Raw genomic sequence first — 22802 nt, 5'->3', positions numbered from 1 at the left:
TGTGTCTGTAGTCCAGTGACATTATCATTTAACACTACTTCCCCTCAGTTCAGCATGGTACAGCTATAACTGATGAAACATCATTACTATGGGACTTTTGGGGACTGTACAGGTGCATCTACGCCCTCCAAAAGCCAGGTTAGAACTTTTTGTTGCAACCTACACCATGTGTGCTATAAGTGGAGTGGATAGAACCAATGTAACATGAATATTATCCTCTTTAGAACCACTACTTTATACAACATATATATGTCATTTATGCTCCATGAGGTGCAATACTGTGGAATCAGTTTATTGCACAGGGCCAGTCTAATCTTGTCAGTGTGATATAAGATGCTAATGTTGCATTTCACAGGTGTAGTAACCCCCACTACTTCATGAATATTAAGTTTAGAATAAAAAGATCCACCAACCATGTTACTTTAGTAAACATCAAAATCATTCATTTAGGTGTGAGCAAGACATATTCAGCAAAGATGTAAAGCTAATTAACACAGAGTTTGAAATATGAAAATAGAAATATTTGCCCTTCTGAAGGCCTCAATAAACACACACACACACACACACACACACACACACACACACACACACACACACACACACAAACCAAGTAAAGGAAACAAGAAAACTGGTTTCTCTGCATGGATTTATTTAGAAAGGCAAATGCTTTCGGCAATAAATGTTTGTTCTTGAAGACCAAGCAAATAAAGTGTGCAATGTTCAGATAGCTGTCCTGGCTAGCATTTGGCACATGTGGACAGGTCATTGCACATGCCAGGTTGTCTCTGGGATCCTTCCAGATGCAGATGTTCAGAAAATATCAAGGAAAATTCCCCTAGAGCTGTCTTATGAGAGGAACTGAACCAGTGTTTCGGTTACCACACTGGACACAACAGAAACAAGAGAGCTGAAGCTTCCTTCCTTCAGCAAGCTGAATAGCGACTCCAACTGTAATTAAAACACTGTTTAAACAGAAGATAGCTTTCTGACATTCATGAAGCTCAGGCTTCATGTTCCAAAAAACAGGTTCAGTAATGAGCTAAAGTCATGGGATTTTCCAAGAAATGCTTTATTAAAAAGTTCCAAACTGAACTCTTAAACAAAAAATCCCGGGTACCCATTGAACTTGAAATGTATCCATTTTTCCACAATCCTTCAAAACTCAAGTTATCTAAAAATATTGTGGGAGCCTTCCCGACACTAGGGGTTACACAAAGGGTTAGTGCTGAGGCAGTGTCAAGGTTCACCCTTAGCTCAGAATCATGAGATCAATTATGAATGCTCGTGGAGATAAAAGTGCATGTCATTGAAGAAGTTAATTCTGTTTGTGCAGGTCCACCACCTCCCAGAAACCTACAGGCTATTCCCTTGTCCATGACCACCATACAACTGAAATGGCTGCCACCTCTCAGCACAAAGGAGATAAACAAATACACCATTGAGTACCAGCAGATGGAAATGCTCAGCAAGCCCACATGGATCGATACAACTGGAAATAAAACTCTCAAAGATCTAAGTCCCAGCACACAGTACCAGTTTCGTGTCCGTGCCCAGTCCAATGTTGCAGGTGAATGGAGCACTCCTGTCACATCTTGGACCTTCAGTGACTGTAAGTGAGCAGTTTGTCCTCTCAGCTGGTTTCTCTCTATTGGTCCCTCTCTCTTTGCGTCTTTGACTGTGACCGGTTTTCCCATTGCCTAAATAAATGAGTAAACATTATCTTCCTTGTTTTGAACTCCAGCTATTCCTCCAGCACCTTATGATGTTAAAATATCAAACATTACTGACACATCTGCAGTGATCTCCTGGGTACTGCCAAAAAGACATGCCATCTCCTCTGTGGTTATAAGGTGTAAGGTGTATGGAGCTACAACATACACTGAAGATATACCCATCAACTTGGCAGAGATGCCAACTTCGGAGTACGTCTTGCAGGGGTTACAACCTGAGACTCCCTACCTAGTGGAGGTGTTAGCCAAGAACAACAAGGGAGAGAGCAAACCAAATGTAATGAAAGAACTTCGAACAGCAGCAACTCCACCAGGTAAGAATTGTAAGAATTTAGCTAACTGCTGGATTTGTGTACATAAATATATGTATGTATATGTATATTTATATGTGAGTATATGTAGGCATATTTGTTAATATTCAGTCTCATTATGCATGAAGGAACATCAAGTCAGTCCTTTCCTTGGTTCCTAACACAACTTATATTTCTAAGCATAACAGACTGAAATGTCCCAAGTGACTTCACAATACTTTTACAAGACAAAAATTGACACATAAAAAGCATGGTCAAAGACATGGGATTTAAAGAGCATTTTGAAAAGAGGAGAAAGAGAAGTAAGAGTAATGGAGAGATTTAAGGAGGGGATTGCAGAGATCAAAACTTAGTCAGCTGAAGGAATTACCCCCACTATTGGGATGAAAGAAATTAAGGGTATGCAAAAGGCCAGAACTGGAAGAGCACAGAGTTCTCAGAGTATTGTAAGGATAGGAAAGGTTCAGAGGGATTTAAACTCAAGGATGAGAAAATTAAATATGAGCCATTGCTTGTCCATGAGCCGATGATTTTGGAGACACCAGCATTGATGTGTGGACAGATATGAATTTGGTTTACATCAGGATATGGACTGCAGTTCCATAGGAAATAATGGGTAAGTGACTAAAAGCTTGCTCCAGAAGGTGAGTTTTCTGCAAAGTCTTAAAGCATGAAGTCAGTGTAGAGATGAAGCAGATCCAGAGATTGGAACCTAACCTCTAAGCATAGCAGCCAATGTCAAGAAAAGTGAGTGAGAGGATGCCCAAAAGGGCAAATGCAAAAGCATAAAAATGAATTATGCATGTCTAAGAGTCAGTTTACTCATCTTGAATGTAGAGCATTTTATAGTCCAACATTTTCAAGATCAACCTGAGTACAAAGTCCAGGATGATCTGTTGTGGTAATATTCATTGAATCAGCTCAGTTATACAATTCATGTAGAATGGTTGTATGATAGGTGTTTGCAGGAGATATAATTGCAAAGTCAATAGCACCAGGAAGGAGTTTTGTTTCCTCACATTGGCTTTGTTACCTTTTCTTAGCTACTTCTGGTATTGTTCAGACACCAAAACCTTTGGATCCTCCCACTGGTGGTGACCAGCAACTCCTGATGGCCATTGTGGGTTCAGTGTCTGTGACCTGTCTGACCATCCTCCTTGCACTTCTGGGTCTCTTCTGTGTACGTAAAACCCTCTTGCAGCGACGTCGAACATTCACTTACCAATCAGGATCTGTAAGTAGCATTTAGATTAAGATAAATACATAGAGTAATCTGATGATTCTATTCAAATTCAAATTAATCCCCAGATTAAATATTCCATGGAAATCTCCCAATCCACTTGTTCATAACCTGTTATTAATTTTCAAAATGCACATTTGGATTTGTTGCAAATACAGAACTGGAATTTGAAATGATCTTGGCTTTGATTTAGCTTTGACTGTTTATAGTTGGCCTTTCCCAATATCAGTTTAAACCACCATTATACTTTTCCTTCTCTCTATCTCTTGTCCGCTATCACTCGATTTCTTGATTCCTGAGTTTGCATTACACATTTTTCTTTGTCATGTGATGGTGGAAACAAAATGATTGGGCAGTGAGAACTAAGATGAATGTAATAAAGAAGGATAAGCTTCAATGAACCAAGTTTTTTTAATCTTTGATTCAACCTGAATTCTGGATATCTTTCTTTTTCTTTTTATTTGTCTTCATATTTGTTGATCACCAAGGTTCAGAGCACATCCACAATTAAAGGTAAAGGCTGCAATAAGTTCCTGAATGTTTAACTAAAAATGGTTTTGTCCACAAACCTTATAGTGTAAAAGTATGATTCATCAATGAATCCTTTGATGTCTTGAACCTTTTAAACTACAATCCTTCATGTTTTTTTTATTGAATGAATAGCATGTTAGTGGTGGGTAAATTGGAGGGGATTCTGAGGGACAGGATTGACATGTACTTGGAAAAGTAAGGGCTGATAATGAATTGTCCACATGGCTTTGTCGTGGGAAACCATGTCTCTCTAACTTGAGAGATAGTAGGAACTGCAGTTGCTGGAGAATTTGAGATAACAAGATGTAGAGCTGGATGAACACAGCAGGCCAAGCAGCATCAGAGGAGCAGGAAGGCTGACGTTTTGGGCCTGGACCCTTCTTCAGAAAAAAATGTATTTTTGGCTTTGATTTAGCTTTGACTGTTTATCATTGGCCTTTTTTCAAAATTTTTTCTGAAGGGTCGAGGCCCAAAACGTCAGCCTTCCTGCTCCTCTGATGCTGCTTGGACTGCTGTGTTCATCCAGCTCTACACCTTGTTATCTCTCTAACTTGATTAGGTTTTTGAAGAAGTGACAAAGAAGATTGACAAAAGCAGAGTGGTGGGCATTGTTTATATGGACTTCAGCAAGGCATTCAACAAAGTTCTGCATGATAGTCTGGTTAGCAAAGTTATATCATATGGTATCCAAGGAGAGCTAGCCATTTGGATGCAAAATTGGCTCAAAGATAGGAGACATAAGAACATAAGAACATTAGAACTAGGAACAGGAGTAGGGCATTTGGCCCTTCAAGCCCACTCCGCCATTTAATAAGATCATGGCTGATCTTTTTGTGGACTCAGATCCACTTAGCCGCATTCTCACCGTATCCCTTAATTCCTTTATTGTTCAAAAAAAAATCTACCTTAGCTTTAAAAACGTTTACTGAAGTAACATCAAATACTTCACTGGGCAAAGAATTCCATAGATTAACAACCCTCTGACTGAAGAAGTTCCTTCTCAATTCAGTCCCAAATCTGCTCCCTCTAATCCTGAGGCCTCTTGTGCTAGCTTCACCTGCCAGTGGGAACATCCTCTCTACTTCTATCCTATCTATTCACTTCATAATTTTATATATTTCTATAAGATCTCCCCTCAATCTTCTGAATTCCAATGAACATAATCCCAATCTACTCAATCTCTCCTCATAAGTCAACCCCCTCAACTCCGTAATCAACCTAGTGAACCTCCTCTGCACCCCCGCCTGTGCCAGTACATCCTTCCTCAAGTAAGGAGACCAAAACTGTACGCAGTACTCCGGGTGTGTCTTCACCAGCACCTTGTACAGCTGCAACATAACCTCTCTGCTTTTAAATTCAATCCCTTTAGCAATGAAGGACAAAATTCCATTTGCCTTCCTAATTACTTGTTGTACCTGCAGACCAACCTTTTGCGATTCCTGCACAAGAACATCCAGGTCCCTCAGCATAGCAGCATGCTGCAACTTTTTACCATTCAAGTAAATAATCCCGTTTACTATTACTCCGACCAAAATGTATGACTTCACATTTATTTACATTGTATTCCATCTGCCAGACCTTTGCCCACTCACTCAACGTATCAATGTTCCTCTGCAAAGTTTGACAGTCCTCTGCTCTGCCACTAATCTTAGTGTCATCTGCAAACTTTGACACCCTACACGTGGTCTCCAACTCCAATCATCTATATAAATTGTAAATAATTGCAGTCCCAACACCGATCCCTGAGGCACATCACCAGTCACTAATTGCCAGCCAGAATAGCACTCATTTATCCCCAGTCTTTGCTTCCTGTTAGTCAACCAATCCTCTATCCATGCTAACGCTTTACCCCTAACGCCATGCAGCAGCCTCTTGTGCGGCACCTTGTCAAAAGCCTTTTGGAAATCTTGGTACACCACATCCACTGGATCCCCATTTGTCCACCTGGCTCGTAATGTCTTCATAGAATTCCAAAAGACTTGTCAAGCATGACCTGCCCTTCATGAACCCATGCTGCGTCTGCCCAAGGGGACAATTTCTATCGAGATGCCTTGCTATTTCTTCCTTGATAATAGACTCAAGCATCTTCCCCACTACACTGGTTAAGATAACCGGTCTATAATTCCCCATCATTTGTCTACCTCCCTTTTTAAACAGTGGCATCACTTTTGTTGTTTTCCAATCTGCTAGAACTGCCCCAGAGTCCAGCGAATTTTGGAAAATTACCACCAGTACACCTGCTATTTCTCCCGCCATCTCTTTTAGACCCTGGGATGCATTCCATCAGGGCCAGAAGACAGACTGTATAGGTTTAAGGTGTGAGGGGAAAGATATACAAGAGACTTAAGAGGCAATGTTTTCATGCAGAGGATGGTGTGTGTATGGAATGAGCTGCCAGAGGACATGGCTGGTACAATTACAACATTTAAAAGGCACGTGGATGGGTAGGAAGGGCTTGGAGGGAAATGAACCAAATGCTGATAAATGGGACAAGATTAATTTAGGATATTTTGTCAGCATGGAGTTGGACTGAAGGGTCTGTGTCCATGCTGTACAACTTTATGCCTGTTGCTCACAGCGTCTGGACATTGGGCATTTGTTGCATGCATCCCACTGTTAATGTTTGTCTGCGACAGCTCAGAGCAAAACTTAAAGCAGGGATTCCATTCAGATCAAGTAGATCATTGTTGTTTAAGGAAGGACTCCTTGTTCAAATCCTTTCATAGATAAACTTGCATACTCTTAGTTGTTATAATTCATAATCCTGGAATAAAAGAAAGGTTCGTACCCTGGACGAATCACTCAAGTGTTGCAGCAACATGCCAGCAAAATCCTGCATAACCAAAAGGCAACAAATAGATAACCTTCAGTTTTATTTGTTTGTTTTGAGGGTGAAGAGACAGTCCTTCAGTTTAACTCTGGAACTCTGACGCTCACTCGCAGACCAAAGCCACAGCCTGAGCCCCTGACATACCCCATCCTCGAATGGGATGACATCAAATTCGAGGATGTTATCGGAGAAGGAAATTTTGGGCAAGTCATCAAAGCCCTAATTAAAAAGGATGGACTGAAGATGAATGCTGCAATAAAAATGTTAAAAGGTATTAGCTGAAAAATTAAAAGCAGGCTCTCAGATCGGGAATGTTTGCTGAATGCGCTAATTTTTATTGGGAAGTTTGGGGAAATTATATATAACTTATATAGCCTGCAACACAACTGAAGTTTCTACAAGAGAAAGTAAGAACAGCTGATGCTACAGTCAGAGATAACACAGCATGGAGCTGGAGGAATACAGCAGGCCAGGCAGCATCAGAAGTGCAGGAAAGCAGACGTTTCGGGTCGGGATCCTTCTTCAGAAATGGGGGACAGGGAGGCAGGCTCAGAAATAAATAGAGAGGAGAGGTGGAGCTAGGGAATGTAGGTGGGACGTTGATAGGTGAGTGCAGGTAGGGGAGTTGTGAGGATTGGTCAGCGGGATAGGTGGGGTGGATAGGTGGGAGAGAAGATGGACAGGTTGTATCACGTCGAGGAGGCGGGTATGAGAGGGAGGGTTGGTCTGTGATGAGGCCGAGTGGGGAGATTTTGAAACTTTCTACAGTCTTTTCCACTAATTTTAAAAACATGAGATTAAAATCCAGAGATATGAGCAACTGCAGATGCTGCAGAACCTGAGATAACACGGTGTAGAGCTGCATGAACACAGCAGGCCAAGCAGCTTCAGAGAAGCAGGAAAGCTGGAGTTTCGGGTCTGGAGCCTTCAGGATTTCTGAAGAAGGGTCCAGACCCGACATGTCAGCTTTCCTGCTCCTCTGATGCTGCTTGGCCTGCTGTGTTCATCCAGCTCTACACCTTGTTGTCTCAGATTAGAATCCAGCCCTGCCTACAAAACTGGTCACACCCCCAGGGTGAATTCATCGTCATTAGGAGTTTCTGACTATTTTGCTTATATGTAGGCCTTCAAAGGAGGATTAGAAATTAAAGTAGATATTTTCGTACCTGGAGATATACAATGAAAATATTTATGAGGTTTTAATTTATAATGTCAGGGAATGTACTACTGTATCTGAACAAGAAAATCACTTTACATATTGTTGAGAATATGTACGTGTACTGTTACCTCTGTGTGTGTTTGTTGGTAAATGGCAAAACGAAATAGTTGATGTAAGTGGTTTTGAGCATTGCATTTCATTCTGTGGGTTCCTGTGGGTTGGTTGCAGGATGTTGGTCAAACAAATATGCTTGTGCAAATGGCATTATCTGTCGAAGTTTACAGAAAGATTTTTTTTTACTAAATATTATTCTATTTTGGCTGTGCTGTACTCTACACAGAATTTGCATCTGAGAATGATCATAGAGACTTTGCTGGAGAATTGGAGGTTTTGTGTAAACTTGGGCATCATCCCAACATCATCAATCTGCTGGGAGCCTGTGAGAACCGAGGTAAGAAAATAAATACAAACGAATTCTACATAAAGGTTAAAAAAAATGCAGAATTCAGCATAATGAAACAAGATATCAAACCCAATATTTAAAATACATGTCAAATGGGACACAATGCACAGATTTTCACACTATTAGCCCTTAATTGCACAATATTCAACACGAACTCTCAAAAGACATCGTCTGCATCCAGATGTTTATTTGGAAATTATATCAGGATGTAAGCAGAAATCAAGAGAAATTTAGCATAGGTGACAGTCAAGGGTTCAATCCCCAAGTGTGCTGGAGTTAATGATTAGGTGAGGTGGCATATAATTATTCAGAGATAAGTCATGGATTGAAGGTCTGATCAGATCAGATAGTATAGTGGAATTAAGGGTTAAGTGAACTTGTGCACAGGAATCAATGGTAGATTTTTAAAAAAACATGGATATAGATGAAGGAATAAGCAGAGAGCAAGCAAAGCATTGATGGTTAAATTAGCAAGCTTGTAGGCACTAGTTATCTTGATTCTTCAGAGTTACTAGACTCTGACATCATGGTTTAGATGTGTCTCTTATATGACTGATCAGGTTACTTGTACATTGCAATTGAATATGCACCATATGGAAACCTTTTGGATTTTCTACGGAAGAGCAGAGTTCTGGAAACAGACCCAGCATTTGCAAGGGAGCATGGAACTGCATCAACACTGACCTCTCAGCAGCTTCTACAGTTTGCATCTGATGTGACAAAGGGAATGCAATATTTGAGTGAGAAACAGGTGAGTAATGGAATGAAAGATATGACATTTCTATTTGTTAGTTGATGTGACTACTGCGAGCAGACAAGAGTGAATGTGGTCATAATCATTGTGAGTGTGCGAGTTAACTATGTTTGTGTATATGTGTTCCTTGTATCCATCACCTGTGGATATGTACAGGAATTTAGATGGGGAGGCAATAACCTAGTGATATTGTCACTGGACAACAGACTCAAGAAATATTCTGATGACCCAAGTTTAAATCCCACCATGGTAGATGGAATTAAAAGTCTCATGAAACCATTGCCAAATGTTGGGAAAAAGAACCATCTGGTTCTCTAATGGCCTTTAGGAAAGGAAATCTGCTGTTCTTATCTGGCCTAGCCTACATGATGCTCCAGAAGCACTGCAGTGTGATTGACTCTTAGGATGGGCAGTAAATGCTGGCCTAGCCAATGATGCCCACATTCCATGAATGAATGAATATATGAATGTTGTTTCAATTCTGTGTACTGAATTTTGTTGAAGATTTTAGCCTGGGTGTGAAAGTGTCCGTAAGTCCTTTGTACGTGTAACTATTTAGGATTCTTGCAAAGATCCATAGCTCAGGTGGTGGATGAGGTTGTTGACTTGCTCACCGAGCTGGCTTGATTATGTTCAGACATTTCATCACCATGCTGGGTAACATCATCAGTGCGGCCTCCGATGAAACAATGTTGTTCTATTGTGCTTGGTATTTATATGATCCGGCCTGTTAAGTTGGGTTGTGTCATTACCAGCTCTGTTCTGCATGCGTTGTTTATGGGGGTAATATGAAGTCATGTAACCATTGTAACTCATGTCAAGCACAGACATGCACTGCAATTCCTAGAGGGCTGGTTTTCAACCTGTAATGCAATCAACAAACATGCGGAATTAGACCCCATATATAGACCCATGCAGAACAGCACCGGAAATGATACAACCCAACTTAACAGACTGGATCAAATAAATACCAAACAGAGTAGAACAACATCACTTCATCGGAGGCCGCACTGATGATGTTACCTAGAATGGTGAAAAAACGTCTATATGATAACTAGCCAGCTCGGCGAGCAAGCCAACAACCTCACATGGAATTATGTACCATATTGTGTCGTAAGTTGAAGCATTGCTGTCCTGTGCACCCTCCGACACACTTTCCATTGTCCCCTACTTTCCTCTCCACCCCACCACTCTGCTCTGAACTTCTTTAAAACCGGTCACATTTCTAACTTGTTTAAGTACAGAAATGAAATAATTGACCTGAAATGCTTACTTTTAAATGTAATAGTAAACTTTATATGCTTTCTCATCATAGATAATATTTTATCTGCTGAACATTCCAGTATAATCTGCTCATAACTCAAATTTCCAGCATCAACAGTAATTTATCATTGTATTAGAGAATGTGGTAGTTATTAGTTAATACTTGAATTGAGTTGACACTCACACTGATTGGAGTTGCCTGCATCCTTTATCCACTTGCACCTCACTGCACGGAAATCTGCTGAGACAGCAATACATCAGTCTTCCTACAAAAAGATTTCACAAATGATCATTTCATTTCCTTGAATCTGAATCCCACTGTGAATTAATCTTTAATCACTGCTTAATGCTGAAGTACTCTGCTGTTTCCAAATCTGATGCAAGAATTGTCTCAGTTCATTCATAGGGATCTAGCAGCCAGAAATGTGTTAGTGGGAGAAAATCTTGTGGCGAAAATTGCAGACTTTGGACTTTCCCGAGGAGAAGAGGTGTATGTAAAAAAGACAATGGTAAGGTTTGAATACAAAAGTATTTTATCCAACAGGTTTTTTTTGGTCTTTCTCCCTCGTTAAAGCTTCCTGTGAATTAAGTCACCATATTGTATTGATAATAGCTTCAAAACATTATCCATGTTAACACTTTTGGTGAACTCCTTAAGAGTTAGAACATAGAACATAGAACAGTACAGCACAAAACAGGCCCTTCAGCCCATAATGTTGTGCCGACCATTGACCCTCATGTATGCACCCTCAAATTTCTGTGACCATATGCATGTCCAGCAGTCTCTTAAATGACCCCAATGACCTTGCTTCCACAACTGCTGTTGGCAACGCATTCCATGCTCTCACAACTCTCTGTGTAAAGAACCCGCCTCTGACATCCCCTCTATACTTTCCACCAACCAGCTTAAAACTATGACCCCTCATGCTAGCCATTTCTGCCCTGGGAAATAGTCTCTGGCTATCAACTCTATCTATGCCTCTCATTATCTTGTATACCTCAATTAGGTCCCCTCTCCTCCTCCTTTTCTCCAGTGAAAAGATAAGCCCTCCAGTCCAGGCAGTATCCTGGTAAACCTCCTCTGAACCCTCTCCAAAGCATCCACATCTTTCCTATAATAGGGCGACCAGAACTGAACGCAGTTGTAATTTCTTGAGGGCTATCCTTCAGACGAAATATTAAATCAAAGCCACGTCCATACATCCCTGTGGATATAATGGATTTTAATGATTCTATGAAGCTATTCAGAGCAGGGAAGGAAATTCATTTGGTGCTCCAGTCCTTTTCTTCAATAAATACAAGTAGATTAATTGATAATACATCTCTTCTGTTTGTGGAATCTTAGAATGCACTTTCATTTCTCAATTTCTTATACATATTAGATTCCTGCCAAATTACAAGGAATATAATGTATATGTTTTTCTGTTCAAAGTTATCTCCTGCTGTCATGGTGTGTCCTTCCCCTCTGTCCTGTGCCATCCTCACATATCCAGTGTTGTTCACCTGGGACCAGTCAGTGACATCTGTCATCCAACTATGTCTTGGCCTATCCCACTTTCTGCTGCCTTCCACTTTGTCCTCCAGAAGAGATCTGTGTAGCTTTTCGGCTCTTATCAAATGAAATACTGACATTTCTGATTTACTTTAAAAAGTTCTTTTTGCTCTTGCAATTTCAAGTAGCTGTTCATTCATCGTGTAGACTTGGAACTTATATCTTAGCATCCACATTACAAATGCCTCTATTTCCTTCCACAAATCTTTACCATTCAGATTTCTGAAGCATGCAGGATTGTGGAGCTTTTCTTCCCTTTTTACAGGATTGGGCTTGTCACAAAATTACTATCAATATCCTTCTAACTTATGTAGAACATGCCATTTCCTGTAAATAAAAACCAAAAGAACTGCAGATGCTGTAAATCAGGAACAAAAACAAAGTTACTGGAAAAGCTACTCAATTCTGAGGAAGGGTCACCGCACCTGAATCGTTGACTTTGATTTTTTTCTTCACAGATGCTGCCAGAAACTGTTGAGCTTTTCCAGCGACTTTGTTTCTGTTTTTGATGCCATTTCCTCTTCCTATGTCTCATAAACAAACTTATTTATTTTAGTGCAACTGCCTCCACTTCAATCTTCGTTGTAATTTTCTCTAACATATACATATAACTACTTTTCTTTTCTTTCTAGATGTTCATATTCAATATTCTAAACCTTTAGCTTTAGGCAGATCATATCAAACAGTATATGCTTTCACCTACCAAGGTACTAGCTGTGGGCAAGTAATCCCTTCCTATAAAACCTATCTGTCCAAGATTCCATGATTATGATTCCGGTATTTTCTAAGTAATCCTGAGAGTGCCAAGAATTATGTGGACAACCAATTCAGGATTGCTTATTGGGCTCACAGTGTGGTTCACTTTTATGCATTGGAAGCCATGTATGTTATTCCAAGGAGTTCTGTACTTTGCAAACAGGAAGAACCCATATCTACACTGCCTCTATTTCAACTCAACAAAATAGTCAACAGCCATTCTCCGGCTCATTTCTCATTTCACCAATCAAAGCCAACCTACCTGATTCGAAATTTAAATCCATCTTGGCAGCTAACTGTCATTCATCGCTAATTGGTGCATTCTCCATGGCAATACCTCAACCAATCAGAATCCAATGAATCAGCACTCTTCTCACATGCAGTGTAAATATCGTTTTCACTTTATATTGATAAATCTTGTGAATTATCCTATTGAGTGAAAGACAAAATGTCTCAACTGCTACCAAATGACAATTTGCTTTTACTACTTATTTGTTTGTTCTGATTCCTGAATGCTAAAACAGCCGTTCTTGCTTTGTTCTTCAAACGTGAATGCTTCACTAATGTTTTCATCCTTCAACATACCAAGGTTTAAAGACTTGCACATTTTGTTCCCCTGTGAATTGTTTAGGGAAGACTCCCAGTGCGTTGGATGGCAATTGAATCCTTAAACTACAGCGTCTATACAACGAAAAGTGATGTGTGAGTAATCAATAATAAGAAAGAGAATTTTGGCAGTAGTTCAGTTCTTGTCATTTCAATATGTTGCTCATTGGTGTCCTTATGGAGCCAGTGGCATCTGATCTGAGATATAGCCTTTTAAGGGAAAATAGGGACTAACAGTCTTCAAATGGGGCCATGTAGGTAACAGTTAGCTCAGTTAGATAGATGAACGCTATGCAGCATAAAATAGTGCCTGCAGCATGGATTCAATCCCTTTTATGAGCTGAGGTAGTTCTTGTATCTCCTCACCTTGCCCCTGGTGATACTATGGCATGAGCCACATTAGCAATCCTTGGACAAGAAAAATAGAGAATAGAGCACATGAATTGTGCTGTGTTAACATTTATGTAATTGTCAACAGTCTATGTATAGGAGAGGGGAGCATTAAGTAGATACTGAATATAATCCCTGCCCAGCTTTTGCTTGACCTTGCAATAGAAAGAAGAGGTGCATGCACAGGCCAATCAGATAATACCAATTGTGCACTGAAATTGAAAACTACATCCACAATGAAAACTACATCCGGTTGTAAAGAGGAGCTTCCCCCAATTGTTAATAAAAGAATTCCTCTCCTGGTTTTTACTTCTGTCAAACTAACAATTAAACCTCGATTTTTAATGTGGTAATGATATTTTGTCTATTATTTTTTCCTTTAATAAATGCTCTAAGGTTAAAGATTATTGTGTATTTGTACAAGTAATTCCATTTTTAAATTTAATTAAAACCACTTCCTGGAAAGCTGAAAGTAAATCAATTGTTTCTGGCTATGGTGACTGACTCAAAGCTATTCTGCTGCAGAGTGTCTCCTGACACTGCTATCAGCCAGTCAGTTGGAAGCATGGGAGGTCTTACAGCAAGAATCACAGTAAGCAAACAAAATCTATTTACTTATCAAACAGAGCCTAATTAAATATTGCTGACCCCAAAAGAATCCATTGATAGGATCTGTGTGAACTGTACCAAACAGACTTCATGATTTAAAACAATAGAAACTTCTGATGAAAAGTGATTTTACTGTAAATTGAAGCAACGTGGTTCCACAACAGACTATATGTCTAAGGTCAATCCCAGTCACTGACAGCAATGTGATCTCCTGAGATGATTGATAGAGGAGTTGCTTTCCACTTAGGACTGGGATAATATGTGTATGCCATATGCAGTCATCTTTTATAACCTGATGTTTGTGAAGTATTTAATCTTTCCACATTTGCACCCATTCAACTTTCCTTCCAGAGTCAACAGGCTTACCCTTCTGCGCTGACTGATTTGAAAGCATGAGGTACACAACAAATTCAACAGATGGCTTTCTGCTACAGAACTGCTTCCCTTTTATGAGGGCAGGGAACCCCATCAAATCCAATCCCATAATACACTTTATTAAGACAGAATGAGACATAGTTATGCAGTTACCATTGTACCAGATACCCTGTATCTCAGAGTGATACATCTTGATCTTCCTTTAGACTGAAGCTTGGCTTTAGTCTCCATCATTAGACTTTACAAATTGGTCCATCTGCTCAATCAAATTCATTTCACCACACAACTTTCCACAGCAGGCAACTTCTAATTGACCAATGATTACAAGCTCATTATGACAAGATCATTCAGAGCATCTTGATTATTCATTAGAAAGATCTCATCTCCCCCAATTCCAACATCTATTTGTTTCGTAAATGATCCTGGAATTTGTAATTAGTGTATCTCAAAGTTCATTTGTATGGACTAATCATACTTTATGTAAAAAACCTCTTGATACTTATTTTTACCAATCTTACCCCAGTATTTACATCTAAGTTTGGTTAACATTCTTAGACATACTGCCTGCAATTTGCATAGTTTCGTTTTAATGTGTGGAACAAATCTTAATCTTCAAAGATTGATTCTATCCACCAGTGATACACAGTGACAATATTGTGTATCGAAGATACATTACGGCAACTCACTAAGCTTTCTTCATAAATCTCTATCTCTTGGAATGCCAATGGGAACACAAACATGGGAACCTGCAAGTTCCATTCCAAGCCACACTCCATCGTGATTTGGAAACATATTGACATTCTCTTACCATCACTGGATCATAGTCTTGGAGCTCCTTTCCCACCAGCATTGTAGGTGTGCCTGCAAGAAATGAACTGTAGCAATTCAAAAAAGTGGCTCACCACTACCTTGTGAAGAACAGTTAGAGATGGGCAATAAAAGCTGGTTCTAAGAGTGATACCCTCATTGCTATGAAAGAATAATAGAAACCTATAGGCTCCATGTGATCTAGGTAAGGTGACACATAATAAATGTAATTTTTCCTCCCTAATTTTGTTCTCTATTCTTCTAGAAATACATCTCCACATTATAGTGGCCTTATACCCTCCTCTCCTAAACACTTGACATGTACCACAGAACATTAATTTCCCTTCCTATAAATGAAATTTGAGGCAATTCTTGTGCAGTGGCTTTGCTGGTTCTCTGTTGCTTTTTGTTCTATGTCCTGTATCTATTAGGTGGCTGTCCAAACTACTACTATTGAACTTCTTCCTGCCTTTTTCACCATTAACCTTCTATGGTGATTGGAACCAGGTGGATGTTATTGACTATGAGACGCTTGAGTAGCGTTGTTAACCTGGGAACCCTTTCTAACCTATCTAAAGAGAGAACTCCGAGTCTCCTGATTTCAGCGACTGACTCTCTGTGGCCAGCCAGCTCATGGTCAGTCAATAGAAGATGTCAATAAAGGGTGACTTGGTGACAGGATACCAGCCTCTGTGCAGTTATTTCATCTTCTAACTAATCCACCATATGGAGGATTCTGAGGAAGAATTACTTGACTCTCTCCACAGATGTTGCCAGACTTGCTGAGTGTTTCCAGAAATGTCTATTTTTGCTTATGTCTGGACTGTTGGCGCTCCTAATACATTATCCACTATCTAGCCATTTCACTGAGTGGTTGTTGTTGAAGAGGAGGTGTTGCTGTATAATACTATTCCTCTGCATGTCTAGCCAGTTTTGTCTTTACAGTATTCTCACCCATTTATTTTCCTGACAAAAGTTCCTCTGTCATCTGCTTCTTCATAAAGGTTTCCACAATGCTATTTCTTCTCAGACCTGTTTACTTGATGCTCAGCATCATATTAATGTAGTATTATTCTTTTGAGTGATCAATTCCTCTCATGCCATTTATCTTTGATTTTGTACTTCAGTGGGATAAATGTCTAAGAAAGGTCTGACACACTGCAATGATTAAATGCTGATGATGCAGAGTAGGCCTACACTTTTGAGGAGAAGTTTCTATATTTTGTTATTAAGCCGATTCCACAGGAAATATGACTGTTCGCTGATGCTCTCATTCGAAACCATGCATGCAAAGACAACTTTTCTCAGGAAGCAGCTGGTGTTCATTCAGCCACAGTTTGTATCCAGTGCTGTGTGCCACAAGATACTCAGAAAGAAAAGATTTCCTGGATTTCAGTTACCTCAGTTTGTTTCAGAGTCACCATGCAAAACGTGGGAAGAATATTACGCCCACGTAAAATTATGCTGACAATCATTCTGGAAGTCTTTGCAGGGTCTCAGAAAGCAATTTAATCTCATCGTGACTTAAGCCGAGTCTACAGTGCAGGAGATAATGAAGGGTCAAACATAAAATGATGGGAGGGAAAAATCAAGATACAAATATGAGTCCACAAGCAACTGATGGAGCCTCCAACTCACTGAGTGGTTGCTGTTGAAGAGGAGATTTTGCTGCATAATACTATTCCTGCCAAGTGCTATTTTCATAGGTCAGCACAAACAATGGTGCAAACAATTCTAAGGAAGCAACACATGAAAAAGAACCAATTCTTTAGACTACTTGGTGCATTATATAGAAGACAACTGGAAAATAAAGATGAAACTGATGACATTTGTCCCATGACAAATGTCAGTTATAGCTCAGAATCATACCATTTGGAATATCCTACCATCATTGCCCACTCAATGCTTGGAGCTGTCAAGATAGTACTCATCATTGTCAATGCCTAGTTATTACTCAAAACCATATAGATTACTCCAGACAACCAGTGACTACTTACTGCTTGGAGCTGTCAGCATTGTTCTCCTCACTGTCAGAATCCAATTCTGTGTTGGACCTGATAGATTAGATTAGAGATTAGATTAGATTCCCTGCAGTGTAGGAACAGGCCAATCGGCCCGACAAGTCCACACTGCCCCTTGCAGCAGCCCACACAGACCCATTCCCCTATAACCCACACACGCCTGAACACTACGGGCAATTTAGCATGGCCAATCCACCTAGCCTGCACATCTTTGGACTGTGGGTGGAAACTGGAACACCCGGAGAAAATCCACACAGACACAGGGAGAATGTGCAAACTCCGCACAGACAGTCACCCGAAGCTGGAATCGAACCCGGGTCCCTGGTGTTGTGAGGCTGCAGTGCTAACCACTGAGCCACCGTGCCGCCCAATTATTAGCATTATTGAGCTATGACAGCATGCTGTTCAAATTATATTGCCTGCCAATGAAATTGCAAATGATTCTCATATAAATTTTACCTTTCTTTAGCTGGTCGTTCGGAGTGTTGTTATGGGAAATTGTCAGTCTTGGTAAGTGAGATCACCCTACATTTGTTTTTGTGTCATGTGTTTTTATTTTGAATGATTAGAATTACTACTGGGCTGCTCCAGGTCTAACCAAGATCATATACAATTGAAGATTTCACTATTCCTGTACTCAAATCATCTTGTGATCAAGTTAATATTCCATTAGCATTCATAATTGCTTGCTGCACCTGTTAGTCTCCAATGACCTAGTGACTAAGGCCTCCAGGAATCTTTGTATGTCCACAGTTTCCAAACTCATAGCATTCAAAAAAATACACTACACATGCTCCTCATACTAAAAGTGGATCATCTCACATTTTTCTACATTATATTTCATTTGCCATATTCTTGCCCATGGATGAAGTCTGTCCAAATCCTTTTGAAGCCACTTTGTATCTTCCTCACAATACATATTCTGACTTAGCTTTGTGTCATCCACCAGCTTTGATATATTACATTTGATCTCCATGTCTAAATCAATATATATTGTGAACAGCTAAGGCTTAAATACTGATCCTCGTATTTGGAACCCACCAGTCTCAGGCTGCCAAGTGAGAATCATCTGTTTATTTCAAATCTCTATTTCCTGCCTCTTAGCCAACACCAACATATTACCTCTTTGTCCATGCACTTTTTTAATATTTATAACCAACCTTCTGTAGGGGACTTTACCAAAAGCTTTCTGAAAATCTACTGTAATCACTGTCTCCCATTTGTCAATACTTTTCAATAAATTCGCAAACCTCCCAACAGTTCATTAGATATAATTTTATATTCATGCTGATTATGTTCAATCAGATCATATTGATCCTTTGAAATAGATTCCATCAATTTCCCAACAACCTAATAGAAGCCAACAGGTCCATAATTCCCTGTTTTCTCTCTGCTGTGCTTCTTAAGTCATGGGGTGATATTTGCTATCTCTACATCTGCAGGAACCATTCCAGAATCATTCTCTATTTCTAAACTATCTCTTTCAATACTATAATGTGTAGAATATCAGGCTGTGGGAACTTATCAACCCTCACTCCCATTATTTTTCCAACACACCATTGTTACTAATACTAATTTCCTTCAATTCCTCATTCTCCTTAGATCCTTGCATCTCTAATTTTGAGAAATTGCTTATATTTTCCTTAGTCAAGACAGATGTTTATTAATCATTTAGCTCCTATGCAGTTTATCCATTCACTACTTTAAATTGCCCTAACTCTGCCTGTGCTAGACCCAGAAAAAGTAAAGAAATATAAATCTCCAAGTATATCTCCAAATATATATCCAAGTCAGAAGTTGTGCATATCATATAATCAAGATGGTCAAGGGTAAAAAGCCTCACTGATTACTGGCAAAGAGGCTGCCATCAAGAAATTAGCAACCCTCTCATGCAATAGTAAGATTACAGTATTGCCTCCAAAATGCTGTAAGCCCTTTAATTACATCTAATGGGAGTCATAATTATGCAATCAATTGCATGGCTGCATGGAGGGCAGTCAGGTAATCTGCATCCAAGCCCACCTACTGGCCACTGCTGAGCAACCCCTTTGGAGCTGGGATTGCATTAGGGAGTCAGTCACAAGTGGTTCCCTTCGATTTTACCACTACCAGCAGTCAGCAGTCTAGCTACCAGGTTACGCAGTAACATTTCTGCCATGTCCTCTGATTACTAGTCTAGTAACGTCACACCTCCACTGTCATTGGGTTCCCTTTGTGATGTTAGATGTAAGACTCGTATATATTTTAGAATCACTTACTTTGAATTATGGATTTTGAAATAGTGGCACATGAGATTTATCTGTGTCTATGAAGGTGTTCATGATTAACTTGCAAGTATTTACTGTAGAGAAGGACACGGAAGCTTTACAACTTGGGGAAATAAATATTGGTGTCTTGAAAAGTGTCCATATTACAAAAGAGGAAGTGCTGGAGATCTTAACATACATAAATTTAGATAAATCCTTGGGACATGATGTGGTGTTTCCCAGAACTTTTTTTGGGAAGCTAGGGAAGAGATTGCTGGGCCCATTGCTGAGATATTTGTACCATCACTAGCCACAAATGATTTGTGGGGAGACTGGAGGTTGGCTAAAGTAATGCCACTATTTAAGAAAGGCTGTAAGGAAGAGCCAAGGAAAAGCCTGACACCACTGGTGGCTAATTTGTTAGAGGGAATTCTGAGGGACTTGATTTAAATGCATTTGGAAAGTCCAGGACTGATTAGGGATAGTTAGCATGGCTTTGTGTTCGGAAAATCATTTCTCAAGAACTTAAATCAGTTTATTGAAGAGATGACAAAGAAGATTGATGAAGGCAGCATGGTAGACATTGTCTATATGGTCTTCAGTGAAGCATTTGACAAGAATCTATATGGTAGACTGGTTAGCAAGGTTAGATGACATGGAATCCAGGGGGAGCTAGCCACTTGGATACAAAATTGGCTGGAAGGTAGAAGATAGAGGGTAGTGGTTAAGTGTTGTTTTTCAGACCAGTGGTCTGTGACCAGTGGTGTGTCACAAGGATCAATGCTAGGTCCACTGCTTTTCGTTATTTATATAAATTATTTTGATGTGAATACGGGAAATAATATTAGTTAGTTTGCAGATGGCACCAAAATAGGTGCACTAGTGCACAGTGGAAGAAGATTATCTCAGAGTACAACTTGATCAGATGGGCCAAAGGGCCAAGGAGTGGCAGATAGAGTTTAATTTAGATAAATGTGAGGTGTTGCACTTTGGTAAGCCAAACCTGGGAGGGGTGTTTACAGTTAATGGTAGAGCCATGGGGAGTGTTGACGAACAAAGGGATCCAGGGGTGCAGGTGCATTGTTCCTTGAAAGTGGAGTCGCAGGTAGACAGGGTGGTGATGAAAGCAGTTTTGCACTCTTGCCTTCATTGATCATAACATTGTGTATAGAAATTGGGATGTCATGTTGTTGTTGTTGTTGTACAGGACATTGGTGAGGCAACTTTTGGAATATGGCATACAATTCTGGTCGCCCTTCTATAGGAAGGATGTCGTTAAACTTAAGAGGGTGGAGACAAGATTTACAAGGATGTTGCTGGGACTGGAGGGTTTGGGCTATTGGGAGAAGCTGAATAGGCTTTTTTTTATCCCTGTAGCATCAGAGACTGAGGGGTGATCTTAATGAGGTTTATGGTTAGGGCAGAGACAAAAATGTGATCTACCCTAGCCAGATTCTAGTCTTGTCCAGTAATAACCTCATCTAATATTTTAACACCTCTTACTTTTCAAACTTGGTGTTAGCCAGTATTATATATTGTGGACTCTCATGTTTATTAATTTCAAACGAGATCTGTCCAGTTTCTCTATTTATTTTGCACTATTTTGTATCTCATTATTATAGGTGGAACACCATATTGTGGAATGACATGCGCAGAGCTTTATGAGAAATTACCACAGGGCTTCCGAATGGAGAAACCTCTCAACTGTGATGATGAAGTGTGAGTATCTACCTGCTAATCCTCTTGTATTTGCAGTTGCCATGCTGACTGTAACCCCAATCTCAACTGTACTCACAAAGCTTTTAGTCTTCTTAGTGCCTTATGTCTTCATTTGTTTTACATTTTTGCATATTGGTGACCATTTCATTTCATAAATAGCAGGTCTTACATGTTTCTTTCAAATGCCTTTTCCTCATTCTGATCAATACTTTTACTTTAGTGGTTAGCCTTTAGTTTTACAATTCTCTGTAAAAAATCTCAGTTTCATCATCTAGAATTATTTATAGTGAATGTGGTGTGTCTCTGAGTGTATATTTATATGCAAATAAGGCCACATGCAAAGATTGCAAGGGAAAGGACAATTCCAAACCATTGAATCCTAATTTATCTGGAACTCATATCTACCATTTCTATTATAAACAATATGCCCTCTACTGGGAAAGATTTGATCCCAGGTAAGCTTCCAATTTCACATTCACACCGTCACTAAGACACTAACTTTCACTCTGTAACATTGCCAACCCCATTCTTCTCTCAGTTCATGCATTGCTAAAATCCTCTTTCATGTTTTTATTGCCTCCAGCCTCAATTACTCTAATCTACCTCTTGCCTGTGCCTGAAATCCGACTTCCATGGCAAATCCTCTACCTTATTTGCTACAGCCCTAAAACACAAATACATATCTCCAATCTTTTAGTTCGGGCCTATTGTGCATCTACAATTTCAATTGTTCCATCCTTAATGGCGATGCATTCAATTGCCTAGGCTCCACGTTTTGAAATTTCCTCCCTACATCTCTCTGCCTCTCTAGTCCTGAAGAACAATCAAACCAGGCTCAAAACATCTGTTTCTCCCTCCACAGATGTTGCCTGACCTGCTGAGTTTCTCTAACATACTCTGTGTTTGTTTTTCTGCATCTCTAATTCATTTTCCCATTTTAAGACAACTCTTAAAGCCTAACTTTTTGACTTTGGTCATTTTTGAACTTCCAGCTCCTCGAATGTTTTGGTGTTTTATAGCACTTTGTGAAGTGCCTTTGGCACATCTGATTAAATATATATTGCTATTATTGATTTAGGTGCAATATCCTATCTGTTGAAACAGTTTATTTTAATCTTTTTTACCTACTTATAATAAGATTTTTATTAAATCAAAGCATAAAATATCCATGTTCACAGAATTTATAAGGATCCAAGTTACAATTAATTGATCAACCACATCTCGAACTGACTTTCTCTCCTTTGATATTTCTTGCTGTCACTTTGATATTCAATAAGAAAGTTGAATATTGTATACCAGTGTAAATACTTACCTTTGAATTTCTAAAACCTTCTTAGGTATGAATTCATGAGGCAATGCTGGAGGGACAGGCCCTATGAGCGACCTACCTTTGCACAGATTTCAGTGCAACTGAACCGAATGCTTGAAGCAAGGAAGGTA

At 39.6% G+C, this 22802-nt stretch overlaps 1 protein-coding gene across 1 annotated transcript in view; it reads left to right on the top strand.

Annotated features, from left to right (window-relative positions):
* The window catches only part of tie1 (tyrosine kinase with immunoglobulin-like and EGF-like domains 1), an 89447-nt gene that overhangs the window by 63887 nt on the left and 2758 nt on the right, over positions 1-22802 (top strand). The window contains exons 13-23 of the mRNA XM_059648028.1: positions 1334-1609; positions 1742-2044; positions 3085-3275; positions 6703-6913; positions 8142-8252; positions 8825-9015; positions 10677-10790; positions 13221-13291; positions 17867-17907; positions 21266-21362; positions 22700-22799. Of these exons, the coding sequence (XP_059504011.1) occupies positions 1334-1609; positions 1742-2044; positions 3085-3275; positions 6703-6913; positions 8142-8252; positions 8825-9015; positions 10677-10790; positions 13221-13291; positions 17867-17907; positions 21266-21362; positions 22700-22799 (1706 nt within the window). The remainder of the gene's footprint in view (positions 1-1333; positions 1610-1741; positions 2045-3084; positions 3276-6702; positions 6914-8141; positions 8253-8824; positions 9016-10676; positions 10791-13220; positions 13292-17866; positions 17908-21265; positions 21363-22699; positions 22800-22802) is intronic.

Source organism: Stegostoma tigrinum, chromosome 8 (assembly GCF_030684315.1).
Source record: "Stegostoma tigrinum isolate sSteTig4 chromosome 8, sSteTig4.hap1, whole genome shotgun sequence".
Classification (NCBI taxonomy): domain Eukaryota; kingdom Metazoa; phylum Chordata; class Chondrichthyes; order Orectolobiformes; family Stegostomatidae; genus Stegostoma; species Stegostoma tigrinum.
This window is presented reverse-complemented; position numbering and strand designations above follow the sequence as displayed.